This window comes from Borostomias antarcticus (assembly GCF_949987555.1).
Source record: "Borostomias antarcticus genome assembly, chromosome: 4".
NCBI lineage: Eukaryota > Metazoa > Chordata > Actinopteri > Stomiiformes > Stomiidae > Borostomias > Borostomias antarcticus.
The window spans coordinates 17,101,548-17,118,447 of NC_140237.1; the positions used below are offsets into that span (position 1 = coordinate 17,101,548).

At 47.6% G+C, this 16,900-nt stretch overlaps 1 protein-coding gene across 1 annotated transcript in view; it reads right to left on the bottom strand.

The window, feature by feature from the left end:
• sbf2 (SET binding factor 2) overlaps nucleotides 1-16,900 on the bottom strand; it is a 132,600-nt gene that overhangs the window by 62,398 nt on the left and 53,302 nt on the right. The window contains exons 3-6 of the mRNA XM_084436825.1: nucleotides 12,627-12,764; nucleotides 6,342-6,476; nucleotides 4,371-4,481; nucleotides 2,665-2,770 (exon numbers count right to left, since the gene is read on the bottom strand). Coding sequence (XP_084292951.1) covers nucleotides 2,665-2,770; nucleotides 4,371-4,481; nucleotides 6,342-6,476; nucleotides 12,627-12,764 — 490 coding nt within the window. The remainder of the gene's footprint in view (nucleotides 1-2,664; nucleotides 2,771-4,370; nucleotides 4,482-6,341; nucleotides 6,477-12,626; nucleotides 12,765-16,900) is intronic.

Below are 16,900 nucleotides of genomic sequence, written 5' to 3' on the forward strand. Positions count from 1 at the left end.
ACAGCAGTAATAGGAAGGTTACTGGGAAGGTCACAGGGTCGTTCGGGACAGGGACCACACTGCAAGCAATTGCATAATGGTAGCCTGGTAACCGGGATCCATCGCAAAAATGGACCCCAGCTCAGTTTACATGAAGAACGTGATAATTTACCATCTGAGCTGTTAAGATAATAAAACGTACCTTCCATTATCACGTGAAATCATGAACGAAAAACCTGCTCCGGATCTTCCGTGTGCCAAGCAAGTAGTTGGCATCGGGTACCCCCCCCCCCCTCTACAGCCCTGAGGGAGCTGGCCGTAGGAGCAGCCAAGGTACAGTAATAGATGTGGTCTACAGGCGCTGTCCAGCCCTCTCCACCAGTCTGTCAACATCTACCCGTCTGTCCAGCATCACACCCTATGGAGACCTGGCAGCATGACCACTGTAGACCACCACATACTGATGCAATCCCCTAGCCTGGCGTCGCAAGCCTGATCACCTGGACTCACGTTCTGGATGCCTCCACAGATCAGCCTGGACATCCACGTTCAAACTGTTCAAATGTTCAAACTGATTTCCACCCGACCAGATATTGGTCGGGCCAATCACAACCGTTTATCTAATATGCGGTGGGGTTGATGCGATGACTGTACCCACTTCATTCGATGACTAACCCATATTTCGTTGATCTGATTGGTTGTAGGTCTATCCCAGGGGTCTAGAACCTGCAGCTTTGATGCTCAAAATGTCCTAGGAGAGGACCCCCAGACCTCCCCCTTCCTTAATGTGCCCCCCCCCCCCCCCCCCCAGGTGCATACCACCAGGCCTGGAAAAAAAAAATAGGGGAAACACTGTCTTCATTATGAGGCTCAAATGTTTTGTGGCTCAAGTCAGGTTTTTAATCTATTTTTGCCCAAAAATGGCTCTTTTGATAGTAAAGGTTCCCAACCCCTGGTCTACCCAATTGCGTCCAGAGGCTTTTTGGTCTGCAAATGTTGATAACGTCTCTTGGAAAACGAAAATGAACTGAAAGTTTCCAGACCCTATTGCATCCTTGCGAGTCTGGTGAAGCCAGGCTAGCAGTCCCCTAGCCCACATGGCTTATGCTACCCATTCACCCTTAACCCTCGATTCCTAGGGGCTTGGCTTGTGGTTCCAGCATAGTTGGAAGCACGGAGAGCTAACCTAGCTTAGCCTGTATCAAGTGCCAGTGAGATGCTTCTTCTAGTACATTCTAATCTGGGGAATGTAGATTTAGAGAGAGACACATATTAATGTGGGGTCAGTTTTTATTTGCTTTGTGCACTTTTCTGGGATAAGGTGCTGGATATGGTGAATGTGTGGGCTGACGGAGCGCACGGTCGAGGTTAAAGCAAGGTACAGGCCATCCGTCTTCCTCCGTACGGATCCAGATTGGCTACAAACACATGACTTGCACATGACCCCGATGGTGTGCGTATCGGTAAAGTACCCCCCATGTGCATGTCCATTGGCTCGCTATGCAAATAAACATGGGGGAGCATGCAAACTATTAGTGAATTCCTCCAGGGTTGGGGTTCAGGGCCTGGGTCTAATGCTTTCAACAAACATCCTTCATTTTTGTTTTGTAACACATTCCTTTAATCACGCCAAACGAGGGCAGATTTTCCATTGCGAAGGAAGTCATCTGTCAGGTGTGATTGGAGTGGATTTCAGTAAAGACCCCGGCATCGAACCCTGGAACGCGACCGCTCTCTGGATTTGAGGGCATTCGGGTTCCTTGCGCCCGCAGGTCCATAGATCAGCACAGCCCAAATCTCCCACTTGAAAATCTAATCTAGATCCTCCATTATTGTTAAGCTGCCTTAAAAATGAGACCCAACAGTAAAACATGGATAACTAACTGTACTGTAGGAGTAACTCGCAGTAAACCACATGTGGTTTTTAAACACAGAGCTGCAACACAGCATTTTGTATGATAAGCAGAAACATTCTGTCAGTTTGTCATGGCAACATCAAGTAACCAAGGCATTTCGAAGCATTTTATATTTTATTTAATTTAACCTTATTTAGATAAGTTAAATAAAATAAAATGTAGCTACACCATGTGCTACCGTGAAGTCCAGACAGAGAGACAGAAGGAAGGGAGCAGCAGACCTACATAACATAGCAAAAACAGGTTCTGTTCAGATTTAATCCTGTTACTAAGTAGCTATTCAGTTAGTCTGCAGTTGTGTGATCTGGATAGATCGTTCTATTATGTAAGCATGTGATTGACATAGCAGCTCTCTCAGCTTCTTAATGTTGGAGTTGAACCTAAAAACATTTGACACAATCAAGGATCAAGACGGAATAAGCTGCTTACAGAAATACACTAAGACAACCATGCAAACAATAATACTTAAGACGGATTTGGTTGACATCTCACACTGTTCACTTGTGACTTATAAAACCACCCACAGATGAAAACTAGACTTTCACTAACTAACTCTGGCTCATAGACAGCTGGACTGTTGATTGGTGTGCATTGTCCTAGATAAATAAACCAATAAATGAAAATGAATATGAATCTGTCCGTCCGTCCGTCTGTCTAGATGTTTCTGCCAGTCTGTCTGCCTGCCTGCCTGCCTGTCGTAGCATTCAGCATGGAGGCTCCTGGACCTACCAAGCTGCTCCTGGACCTACCGAGCTGCTCCTGGACCTACCGAGCTGCTGGAAGAGCAGAGCTACACTCTTGCAGGTAACTGGCAGGTTGTCGTTCAGTGGCGTCTGGATCAGCTGCCTGTCCCCGGCTCCCAGGGAGAAGAGCTTCTGTGGAGACAGACACAGGGGTGAGAGGTCAGGGCAAAGGTCAGAGGTTAACAGTGAGCGCTCGCCCTGTGGGTTGCTGGTTAAAGCCATGGTTTTTTCAGCAACAGGATCAACATTACAGTAGTTACAAGACTGTCCAACGGTACAAGAACAAAGATCATTCATAATAAGAGATGACTGATCTACAGTATAGGGCAGTTGAGGGATTAAGTGTGTGTGTGCGCACGCACGTCTTTGTGCGTCATCTCATTAAATGAATCAAACTTGTACTGCTGAACACTGCGCTCACACACAGCACCGCTGCACAACTGAATTAGCTTTTTGACTGAGTCAGTCACAAAGGAAACCTCAATTACATGTTAACCTCAATATGACTGGGTCGGTACCATGCGGCAGAAACCCCCTAAGAGCATCCAAAGTTGCTGGTCTCTGCTGCTTAATAACACACGTGTGTGTGTGTGTGTGTGTGTGTGTGTGTGTGTGTGTGTATTTCAGAGGGGTCAGAATGTGAACTGTGTTGTGTGTGAGAAGCGAGCAGCAGCTGAGTCTGTCTAACTGATGAAGTCTTGCGAGCACTGAGCATGGCCGTGTCTGGGTGAGTCTGAAGAGAGGGAACAGAGAGAGAGAGTGGGAGACGGAGGGAAGGAAAGAGAAAAAGATAGAGAGAACCAGACGGAGATAGAGAGAGATGGGCCCTCCTTTCCGATGGCCGCTGGCATTCCTTCATGTTCAACCCAGTGTTCTGTTGAAAGATGAGTTTGTTCCAGTCCTGAGGTTGTGTTTGTTCCAGTCCTGAGTTTGTGTTTGTTCCAGTCCTGAGTTTGTGTTTGTTCCAGTCCTGAGTTTGTGTTTGTTCCAGTCCTGAGGTTGTGTTTGCTGAGCCTCGAGCCTTTGGCTTTGATGACTGTAGCGATATCCTGAAGAGCATCAGACAAGGTGTCCCCAAGAACACCAAGAACACCAGAACTCGTATAGCCCAGCTGCCCAGAAGGTGTAATGAATCAAAACGGCCATCACATTCTTTCCCAAATAACAGAGACAACCTTATTATTATTATTATTATTATTATTATCCCCCTGCGCCGTTTCAAATGAAGCCTCTCACCATCTATGGAGTCTGGAGGGATTCAGATGTAGGCTTTGACAGGTTTTATTAGCACATTGCGAAATGAAAACATTACCCCAATTCTATGTATTTTTTTTACACCCGGGTTCCACTAAGCAAGTTAAGCAAGAGACATAAACACAGGAACTATGAGCACATTTCTGCACGTGGCTGACAAACTCCAATCTCTGGCACCATCTCAACGGGGCATTCCTGATCGACTGGAAAACAAGCACAAATCATGTTTTTATTTTAACGGCCACACTGTTAGAAAAACACCACCTTCCAGCTCCCAATCACTTTCCCTGGGACAGCAGTACAGCTGCAGCACTGAGTGATCAGCCGGCAGCTCCAGGAGTAACCGACACCTCGTAGTGTTACAACAGCAACATTAACCCAGACTGACCCCTGGTTGGGGGCGGGGGGGTGTGAAGGTCTGGCCGCGAGGGACAGGCAGTATTTTAGGAATGAATGGGCTGTTGCAGTTGAGCCTCACCTGAGAGCCGCCTGCCCCAGGGACCAGGCATGTGAAGAGGTTGGCCACCAGGCTCTCCAGAGGGACGCCCAGACTGTCCACGTACACCGTGTAGATCACACCCAAGCAGCCCTGGGAGAGGACACACACACGTACACACACACACACACACACACACACACAGAGGAACACACACACAGAGGAACACACGCACACACAAACACACACATACACACAGAGGCACACAAAGACACACAGAGGCACACACAGAGACACGCACTCACACATCCACACACAGAGGCACACACACACATAGAGGAACACACACACAGAGGCACACACACACAGAGACACGTACACACATACACACGCGCGGACAGACAAACAAACAGACAGACAGACAGACAGACAGACAGACAGACAGACAGACAGACAGACAGACAGACAGACAGACAGACAGACACACACACACACACACACACACACACACACACACACACACAAACACACAGACACAACAAAAGGCTGGTCAGAAACATACTGTAGTCATTTACACAACCACAAACAGGAAGCACTTGATACAGTATGATACATGTATGTGAATACTCACATCCCCCTTTCACAAAGTCAAAGTCCATTTTATTTATATAGCACATGTTCATACAAGCAAATGTAGCACCCAGTGCTTTACACAATAAATAAAATATACACAACATAACAAAACATAGTTTATTAGTTGGTATTAAGAAAAGTAAAATAAGAAAATAGAACAGGACAGTACAGATATGGGAAAAGAGAAATGGAAAATGAGAAACAGTAAAAGAATTAAAAATGATACCATCCATCTGATACATGAGAATTATGACAGTCTCTATATAATTCTAACGAGTTCCCACACTCACAGGTCAATACCCCTCCAGTCAGTGGTGAACGCCTAGGCAGGGCTAGAGAGAAATGTCTCTGGAATATTAAAGGCTTGTTTTGTCTCAGAGACTTGTAGCCAAGAGTGTACGGTGTAGCACTCCGGACCGTGAGGGGACCGGCTGGACATCCTGGCTCTGAGTCCACATGCAGAACTGTCTCTCTCTCTAGCTCCACTAGACCAGTACGGCCACTCTGTATGAGTGAGGCCTGTATGTGAACTACTGTATATTTCATTCACTCAGAAACAGTCTGGAAGTAACTGCACTGATAACTGCTAAGGTTGGTTTATAGTCAATTATCTGGCTGACAATAAGAATTCTGAAACTGTCGTTGGCTGCAATGAATTGTAATGCAATGAATTTAATTGATACTAGTATGTTTTGCCCGGTGTCGTTGCGATGGCCATCCTCGCTGACGCTGAGACATGAACATGATTGACCTTTCACCCTGTGGTGGCGCTCGTTGCGGGGGTGACTTGGCTGCAGGGCATCAGATGCTTGTGCAATTAGCTCATATTTCCAGCGTGGCTAATTAAAGAGATGACCAACCTTTTACAATATGACAAAATGATATAGTTCATTTTATTTCCTCACATTGTAAAACGAAAGTTGGATTGTTTTTCCTGAAATAGTTGGCTTTTAAGCAATTCTGTTGATGGGAAATAATGCTAGCTTGTAAAACAAACATTCCAAAATGAGCTTGGTATACTTGCAATTGCACTTTAGCAAGCAGCAAGCAGCTGTTAACCGATCAATTCTTGCCACAAAGTGTGCAATACTGTGTCACTTCGAGCAGTCTTGGGTTTCGGGGTTCATGCTTTCTCCAAACAATGACGACAGGATTGTTGTTGGAAGACTAGAGAACGTCCATGACTGCTGTGACACACACAGCCAAACATTACGGGCAACTGTCTATAAACCAAGTCCAAAGTGGTCAATCGGATCTTGATCCCTGTGGATCGCGAGCCATAAAAAGATGTGCTGTTTGGGCCTCGTCTGAACTCACGTGACCTGAAATCTTGGAGGGAAATCATGTCTGTTAGGAATGAAACAGATGTTTCCATCTCACCCTGAAGATCTCCGGGTAATCCAACCTGGAGACCAGGATCAGACTTTTGGGTGCAAATACTTGAGCGGGCTGGATCAGGCCGTCGTCCTCCTCCTCCTCATCTTCCTCCCCGTCCGCCTCCATCATCTTTGATCCCTGGAACATAAAAGCAGGGAGTGTTTGCCGACGCCCTGGACCGATGTGCAGTGTAGCTGCTGTATCCTCTTCCAGGATCACCAGAGTGAGTGCACCCGTTCAGAACTAGTGAGCTGCATTTACACACATCACCACGTGATGACCGGTCTGTGGAAGAGAAGAGCTGCCCCCCGGTCTTCTCTGTTCTGACTGACCGCTGGGAGCAGGTCAGACACGGTCCAGAGAGCGAGTCCTCCACTCCTGCTCTGCTACAGCGAGACCACCCGCGCCACGGATGACCCTACAGACCCTCATCCCCACAACGCTCTAGTGACCAAGACCCCTCATCCCAACAATGCTCTAGTGACCAAGACCCCTCATCCCCACAACGCTCTAGTGATCAAGACCCCTCATCCCCTCAACGCTCTAGTGACCAAGACCCCTCATCCCCTCAACGCTCTAGTGACCCAAGACCCCTCATTCCCACAACGCTCTAGTTACCAAGACCCCTCATCCCCACAACGCTCTAGTGACCAAGGCTCCTCATCCCCACAACGCTCTAGTGACCAAGACCTCTCATCCCCACAACGCTCTAGTGATCAAGACCCCTCATCCCCACAACGCTCTAGTGATCAAGACCCCTCATCCCCTCAACGCTCTAGTGACCAAGACCCCTCATCCCCTCAACGCTCTAGTGACCCAAGACCCCTCATCCCCTCAACGCTCTAGTTACCAAGACCCCTCATCCCCACAACGCTCTAGTGACCAAGGCTCCTCATCCCCACAACGCTCTAGTGACCAAGACCTCTCATCCCCACAACGCTCTAGTGATCAAGGCTCCTCATCCCCACAACGCTCTAGTTACCAAGACCCCTCATCCCCTCAACGCTCTAGTGACCAAGACCCCTCATCCCCACAACGCTCTAGTTACCAAGACCCCTCATCCCCTCAACGCTCTAGTTACCAATTCCCGTCATTTCCTCAACGCTCTTGTTACCAAGACCCCTCATCCCCACAACGTTCTAGTGATCAAGACCCCTCATCCCCACAACGCTCTAGTGACCAAGACCCCTCATCCCCACAACGCTCTAGTGATCAAGACCCCTCATCCTCTCAACGCTCTAGTTACCAAGACCCCTCATCCCCACAATGCTCTAGTTACCAAGACCCCTCATCCCCTCAACGCTCTAGTTACCAAGACCCCTCATCCCCTCAACGCTCTAGTTACCAAGACCGCTCATCCCCTCAACGTTCTAGTTACCAAGACCCCTCATCCCCTCAACGCTCTAGTGATCAAGACCCCTCATCCCCACAACACTCTAGTGACCAAGACCCCTCATCCCCACAACGCTCTAGTGATCAAGACCCCTCATCCCCACAACGCTCTAGTGACCAAGACCCTTTATCCCCTCAACGCTCTAGTTACCAAGACCCCTCATCCCCACAACGCTCTAGTTACCAAGACCCCTCATCCCCACAACGCTCTAGTTACGAAGGCCCCTCATCCCCACAACGCTCTAGTTACGAAGGCCCCTCATCCCCTCAACGCTCTAGTTACAAAGACCCCTCATCCCCACAACGCTCTAGTTACCAAGACCCCTCATCCCCACAACGCTCTAGTTACGAAGGCCCCTCATCCCCACAACGCTCTAGTTACCAAGACCCCTCATTCCCTCAACACTCTAGTTACCAAGACCCCTCAACGCTCTAGTTACCAAGACCCCTCATCCCCTCAACGCTCTAGTTACCAAGACCCCTCATCCCCACAACGCTCTAGTTACCAAGACCCCTCATCCCCTCAACGCTCTAGTTACCAAGACCCCTCATCCCCTCAACGCTCTAGTTACCAAGACCGCTCATCCCCTCAACGTTCTAGTCACCAAGACCCCTCATCCCCTCAATGCTCTAGTGACCAAGACCCCTCATCCCCATAACGCTCTAGTTACCAAGACCCCTCATCCCCTCAAAGCTCTAGTTACCAAGACCCCTCATCGCTCTAGTTACCAATAACCCTCATCCCCTCAACGCTCTAGTTACCAAGACCCCTCATCCCCACAACGCTCTAGTGATCAAGACCCCTCATCGCTCTAGTGATCAAGACCCCTCATCCCCTCAACGCTCTAGTTACCAAGACCCCTCATCCCCTCAACGCTCTAGTTACCAAGACCCCTCATCCCCTCAACGCTCTAGTTACCAAGACCCCTCATCCCCACAACGCTCTAGTGATCAAGACCCCTCATCGCTCTAGTGATCAAGACCCCTCATCCCCTCAACGCTCTAGTTACCAAGACCCCTCATCCCCTCAACGCTCTAGTTACCAAGACCCCTCATCCCCACAACGCTCTAGTGATCAAGACCCCTCATCCCCTCAACGCTCTAGATCCTCTGTTTCCTCAGAGACGGGACTACAGATTTATTTTGGGTTATAAAATATCTTTCTCTGCCCCCAATCTGCCCCCATCAGAACAGATGTTCATCAAAATCTCTCTCTCTGCCCCCAATCTGTCCCCATCAGAACAGATGCTCATCAAAATCTCTCTCTCTGCCCCCAATCTGCCCCCATCAAAACAGATGCTCATTAATCTCTCTCTCTGCCCCCAATCTGCCCCCCATCAGAACAGATGCTCATCAAAATCTCTCTCTCTGCCCCCAATCTGGCCCCATCAGAACAGATGCTCATCAAAATCTCTCTCTCTGCCCCCATCAGAACAGATGCTCATCAAAATCTCTCTCTCTGCCCCCAATCTGCCCCCATCAAAACAGATGCTCATTAATCTCTCTCTCTGCCCCCAATCTGCCCCCCATCAGAACAGATGCTCATCAAAATCTCTCTCTCTGCCCCCAATCTGCCCCCATCAAAACAGATACTCATCAAAATCTCTCTCTCTGCCCCCGATCTGCCCCCATCAGAACAGATGCTCATTAATATCTCTCTCTCTGCCCCCGATCTGCCCCCATCAGAACAGATGCTCATCAATATCTCTCTCTCTGCCCCCAATCTGCCCCCATCAGAACAGATCATCATAGTTGTAGGGGTTGGAGAGCAAAAAGGATTTTCTTAAATCACCATGGGGTCCATAAAAGATTTACTAACAAATAAAATAGCGTAATAAATGAATTTCCACAGAAGAGCCATTTGAACGAGGCCCAGAGTTTTTATAGAGGAGTGCCGAGTCCCCCCTCGACTCACATAGCAACAAAGACAGATGCTAAATCACCATTGACTAATGAAATAAGTCAACTAGGCAAATCATTTCACCAGATACTAAAATTTTGCTTACTACAATAATTATGAAAAGGCGGTTTCAACATGATGATTCACATCTTGAGAGGAAGCTAAATGTGTTAACAATTACTACATTTACTTTCTGGATTCAGTGTATTGAAAAATACTGACAGTGGTTAGGGCATTCAAAAATGCTTTTAACTATTTTAAGACATTTTACTTTTAATTACATCTTTGAATAGAAACCCAAAACTGGAGACTGTGGTTTAAGAAACATTTTTTGGCATCAGTTACATTAAATACATAAATAAATCAATAAATCAATAAAGTCCCACCTAACTGTCAAAAGATATTATCAGTATAAAAATAGCTAGCAAAGACTGAGCTCAGTTTTAGGAATTCATTCCTTTTTCCAAAACCAAATATAATAATATACATAATTTTTATATATATATATATATATATATATATATATATATATATACATACACCAGATCCAAATATAAAACTTAAAACTGGCAAACAAAAAGCTACTTAACCTCTGACACTTCCCAAGTACAATCAACTGTGGATAAAACCATGACTGTTGTTAATTCAAAAATGACAAAGAAGCAAATTGGCCTCAAAGTGTGGAATCAGGTACCATAAATGTCAGCTCAAATAGACAGTAAGGGACTAAGTCCTAAAGGCTGAGGGATCAACTATGCCTGTTTCCTCCCCAAACTGCTCCACCGGGACACAGAGGTCAATTCTCAATCTGGTTCTGATTGTCCCATTTGAGGACCCATCACCCCTATTGGCTTACAGATATACCATATAACAAGCTCCATTTGAGGCCTGGTTCCTGACTAAAGCCCTTATCAGAGTGGCTTCTGCTGCTTCAGACAATAAAAACATGCCACGCATAATTTGGCATTTCCAGGAGCGTGGAGCAGAGCATCCAAATACCTGCAGATGGAAACCACATTTCACCATTCTGAGGATTTGGTTTAATCATCCAAGAAAATACATTCCTCTGCCCCCAGACTGACTCCTTCTGAATCCAATCAGACAGACTGGCCTGTGCTGGGACTCAGGGGAGAGATCCTCTAGGTGCCAAACAGAGCTGGACGCAGGCTTAGGGGATCTTCACAAACCATGTGGCCTTATCAGGAAAATGATCTGGGCCCAATGTCTAACTGAGCTGTGTACTCAGGGCCAAAAGTGAACACAACATGAGCATACTGTTCCTGATGAAAGCCCCCCCACACACACACACACACGCACACACGCACACACGCACACACGCACACACAGACAGACAGACAGACAGACACACCTCTGCTCTGAAGCGCACACCGTGTAAGAGTCACTCTCTCAAACTGTGAGGGCACCTTCCTTATCGCTCTGAGCAACACAGAGAGAACTCCCACTCCGTCTCTCCAGGGGGGCTGACCCAAACGCTCATCCTGATCACAGTCATTACGCTCATCAGGTAAGAGGACACCGGGCTGGGGTGGAGGGAGGAGGGGAGGGGTGGGGGGAGGAGAGGAGAGGAGAGGGACGACCACAGAGAGGGAGAGTGGTGACCCTCCCCGGCGCAGCCTCTCTTTAAGCCCCCTAATCAAGAGTAATGGTCCGTCTGTATTAATGAGGGTGATGACTGGTCCTGGGTGGCCCCTCCTCATCCCTGTCAGGGACGTCCGGGGGGGTGGGGGGGGGGGGGGGGGGGTGTACAGCTGCGGGACGTCACCACACGGTGAGCGCCTGATAGGGGAGTGGATGTGGGGCCGCAGGGCCTGGTTGTGTGAGCGTCCTGCCCTGGTCACCGGCCTCATCGGGCCTGTGTGCCGGGGCCCAATCACAGGACGCGCCGGTTGGGGTCCCCTCTCTGAGCTGACATGGGCTGGTTGAGGTCTCCTCTCTGAGCGGGCCAGGGCTGGTTCTCTGAGCTGACCAGGGAAGTCCCAGACCGCCACGCATCCGCATGCAGCGAAGAATGTCGGTGGTTCTGTAATTAGCCTGATTCACACCCGTGTTCCGGGGAAGGTAAACGAATCAACATTCTAGACTGGGGGCGACAAACATTGCACGTTGAGACTGAGAATTTTTCCAAGGCGAGTCATCACACCCCCCCCACCACGAGACAAATTAGGTAAATGTGATGGAGGTTCACAATTCCTTTGAACTGCCTGTCGTGCGTGGAAGGGGATATGACGAGCGCTACGTCAGGAGGGGGCCAGGTTGTCCTGCCAGGTCATTTAAGGCCATGGTGAGGGGAAAAACACAGGGAAACAATTAACCTGGCCCTTGGCAGTGTGTGTGTGTGGCATGGGAAACCTCAAGAGGACCCTTCGTCACACTGTCCTCGTCTAACAAATTGTTGGTACTCGAGTGTTATTTGCTTGTGCCTCAGTGAAGACGAAGAGCTCCCAAATGGACAGGTCCTCTGGCCAACCAGAGGCCAGCATCGCGGGATGCCCCGGTCACTGCCGCTCAGAGAGCTTGGTCTCTGACTCCCGCGCTAGCCCGGGGCTCTGAAATCACGTACGGGGAACACATTGCTAAAGAGTCAAAAATGTGCAACGCTAAAAACATCTCAAAACCAAGACAACAAGACAATTAGAACACAATAAAACTTTTTTAAAAAGGAGGAGGTAATGGTTGCCCAATAACGACCACACTGACTGGATGGAACCAGGAAGGCTAGAGCCCACAGAGAGAGAGAGAGAGAGAGAGAGAGAGAGAGAGAGAGAGAGAGAGAAAGAGAGACTCAGCGAGAGAGAGAAAGAGTCAGAGAGAGAGAGAGAGAGAGCGCGAGTCAGAGACAGAGATACACAGAGAAAGTTCGGAGAGCCCAAACCCCAGAGGGCCTGAGGCCCTGCTCCCACCAGGAGACCCACAACCTCAACTTCTCTCTGCAGTCTCCTACTGTACGTGAGTGTGTGTGTGTGTGTGTGTCTCACCTGCAGGTTGACCTCCGCCTCGTAGAAGGTGAGGCAGGAGCAGTAGTGTCGGTCTGATTCGATGTCGGTCAGCACCACGGTGAAGAAGGTGGGCGGCTTCCTCTCCCTGGACATCCTCCACCCCCCTGGCTGGCAGAACTGCGCGCGCGCACACACACACACACACACACACACACACAAACACATACCATTAGGCCACAAATATGACAGGATGATTAATGTACATTTCTACAACGGAGAGTTTGGATACTTGATTCTGATTGGCTAGCAGCCGTGGTAAAATACTCTGTAACTCACGGCTGCGACAGCATAACAATTAGTATTAATGCGCCGTCAATCTCATTGACGAGGCCATTGATAAAATCAAGGGGTAGGCTATGTTTTGCGTAGCAACCACTCGCAGCAACCTCGCCTTTTTCGTATCCTATTACGAAAACGCACTCATCAGTTCGACTCCAACACTTCCACACCCCTACCAGCAAAAACGAGTGCTCTGGAGAACTGTTTTAATAACTGCCCCATGGCTGGAAATATTCAAATAAACGTGAACCACCCGAATTATGCCTTATGGCTCATGTGAACAAGGCCAACCCAAATAGGCGAGATAGCCTATGTTGCCTGGCAACCATTTAATTCAGAACTATAGCCTATCGCGGAAGATTTTGTAAATACTAAAATGACAGTGTGCTTTAAAGGTGGGATAGGTAGTTTGCTTTTGGCATGGGGTCTAGATCCGGTCCATTGTCTCTATTGGTCAGTTTGCATTCCAGCCGTGGCGATAACCACGATATCCCCACGCTAAAATGGAATGTTCGCACATCTTTTAATATCAATCCACCTCTTATTAGTAGTATCAGTGTCCAGATCAATGTTTACAAAGATGTGCTGTTGCATTGTCTTTGCCTGGCAAAGTTCCCTTTTCAGCGGAAATGATTAACAAATAGTTCCATTAAAAACACATTTATTTAAAGTTTGTATTGTCTTTCTTTTAGGGCTGCACGATTATGACAAAAGATAATAATTGCGATTAATAATTGCGATTAATATTTAATATATAATATTAATATATAATAACCAAAATGCTCCCAAATCACGGACGTTAATCCCTTTCTTTCTACTAACTCACTGACCTCGTTTGCGCTCATTTTCTCACTACTCACGGCTGCGGGTACTCTTGTGACACTTGTCTTGACCTACTGCTATCTGTCTTCTCAGTGAAATTGCTACGCACAGCGCACTCAGCGGGAACGCATGTGATTGGTCAGACTGCATAAGCGTCTGTGTAGTCTTAGCACACTCAATTGAAAACAAAATTATTAATCACATTAATTGCGGCCTTTTGCGATTAGTTAATTGCGGAGGTCATAATCGCAATTTCGATTAATTCACGATTAATTGTGCAGCCCTACTGTCTTTTTGAAATATTGACGGATAAATGTGGCAACCGTATAAAAGCATTATGGAACTCGAAGCCGCGGGATGTCACGGATATCACCACAGCTAGCGGGGTGTAACGGCACTCCGCTGCGCGTCTTGTCTAACCACTCCCACTAGCCGTGGCGATATCCGTGACATCCCACTGCTTCTCGTTCCATAATGCTTTATTTTCTCTCTCTCTCTCTCTCGCCGGGCCCCGTGGCCCCCGCTGGCTCTCAGGGTCCAGAGCGCTCACTCAGAACGGTTCCAGGAAGTCAGGCCCAGTTGTGTTATTGAGCTGATGGTCACAATCAGCCCCCTGGGGACCACCTGCTGCTTGTAGCCCTCCGGGCCGCCGGGTCACCGGCGATGTGCTGGTCAGACGGCCGCTGACGCAACTGAGCAGAGGGCACGGACAGGACATCCTGTTTCAGCGCATTAGAACGACTACTGCTTCCTGTCGTCAGAGCGGGAAATGGGACTGATTCGTTTTCCTCAAGACTCAGGCCTCCGCCGAAAGCGCCGGTGATTTTCCAAGTAGAGATTTTCACTGTAACTTTCACAGTGATTTTCCAAGCAGGGCGTAGGAGCCAAGACACAATGTCAATACACAGGGAATAAGAGAGCAATGGAAAGGTGAAAACTAGCATGGGATTTAAAGTCTCAGAGAGCGGTGAAGCGTTCAAAAACAGATAATATTGGGATTGACATGAGGAGAGTAGAATTACATTTGATAACACGAGGATTAGCTGGAAGAATGTAGACTAATTTCTAAGGTTGATGTTTAGGCTAGGCCTGGTCATTCAAGCCGGAAACCATACAAACTGGTTATCATATAAGAAAACAAGATAAAAATGACTGATTAACCAAATAAATAACAAAGAACGGGTTTCTCTGGGATGTTAATTATCAGCCAGGGCTAATGTTGTTTCAACTTTGACATTATCATCCTTATTATCATGCTCAACCATTCCCACCTGATTTATCACATCAGAAGTAACACAGCAGAAAAAACAGCTCTCGAATATTCTATCTAATATGGAAATGACAACTACTGACAGAGGAGAGGAGAGGGGATGAGAGGAGGAGAGAGGACAGGACATGAGAGGAGAGGAGGAGAGAGGACAGGACATGAGAGAAGAGGAGAGGAGGAGAGAGGACAGGACATGAGAGGAGAGGAGGAGAGAGGTCAGGACATGAGAGGAGAGGAGGAGAGAGGTCAGGACATGAGAGGAGAGGAGGAGAGAGGTCAGGACATGAGAGGAGAGGAGAGGAGGAGAGGGGTCAGGACATGAGAGGAGAGGAGGAGAGAGGACAGGACTGGAGATAAACAGGGAAAATTAAGAATGGAGTAGAAAGGGGGGCGAAGGAGAGAGGAAACAGAAAGATGTCGTGATGGAGAGGATGATAAAGAGCGTAGCACAGAAGAGACAATGGGAAGCATGCAAACAGAGAGGAGATAAGAGGGGGAGAGAGAGAGGGGGAGGGAGGGAGAGAGAGAGAAAGAGGAAAAAGAGAGGGGAGAAGAGGGGGATCTCTGACAGATCAACCTGAGGGCTTGAACCAGGATGCCACCAGCAGACACAATAGACGGCAGGAAATCTGGTAAACCTGTATTGTGTGTGGTTGTGTGTGCATGTGTGTGTGTGTCATAGACGCTTTTGGCCTGGACACAGGCAGGACCCAAGGACAAGTGCAGATAACGGTGAACAAGTCCCAAAATATTCCAACTATGCGGTTCATCACTGTCAGAGGAGATAAACACCTCTGTGACTGCAGGAAGATGAGCGCTATGAAAATGGGCTCGCAATTCACTTTTTACCTCCCCAACCAAATGTCTGCTAGATGAAAAATTATACCCGCCAAACCTGCACTGGGCTGCACCAGCTGATCGTCAGTTGGAACATAGCTTAGTTTGAACGTAACTTCCAGGTTTAGGTCGGAGTTTACGAGCTACTAACATTTATGGGTTGCACCACCTGAATGTAGGCATAAGTTAGAACTTAAATCTTAAACCTAGCCCTTACCTAGCCCTTAGTAGGTGTAAGATTTAAGTTATAACTTAAAATAATGGTTGACATTTAGCTTAGAGAGAGTACAGAGGTGAACAGAATGGCATTTTTACCAGTTGAAAGATTTGCATTAGAGCGATTTGAAGAGAACAATACGCAGAGAGAGAGTACTAAGAGACTGAACTCATCCCTTAGATGTATACAACGAAGTTGACATCCACGCCCTTTATCGGTTTAGATGAGAGCAAATTCTGTCTATAACCGACATGCTAGCCAACAACATCCAGCACCAGTCGGACTTGAACAAGGCTCTACCTAAGTCTCTTCAAGTCTGCATCACATTGCGATATTTTGCAACCGGCTCGATGCAAAATGTGGTGGGGGACACATATATATCCACAAAAACACAGTGTGACTGACTTTAATGTTAACCGTTAATAAACGTTCAAAGACACTGGGGCACGAGACATGTCATTATGTAACTGTTAATAAGTGTTCAAAGACACGGCATGAGACATGTTTTTACACATTGTACTACAAAAATGACAATATACAGCGATTAAGATGAGAGTAGGCTAGCCTACTTTTTTTTCTGATGATGATCAAACGTGATCATTTTCCACCTGCTTCAGACAGGCGGAGCGACTGCAGTGTTACCGGTGTAGCCGGGTGACAGCGATGATTGGCCACAAACAGCGAAAACGTATTTTTCTTCAACAATGTTTTGGTTAGTGTGGCCTTCATGCCAGTGTACTGTAACTAAGATGAAACTTACATAATTTGGCGTTTCAGCAGTGGAAAAATGACAGCAAGGTTGGAAAATGCAGATAGAGTAGTAAGCATACT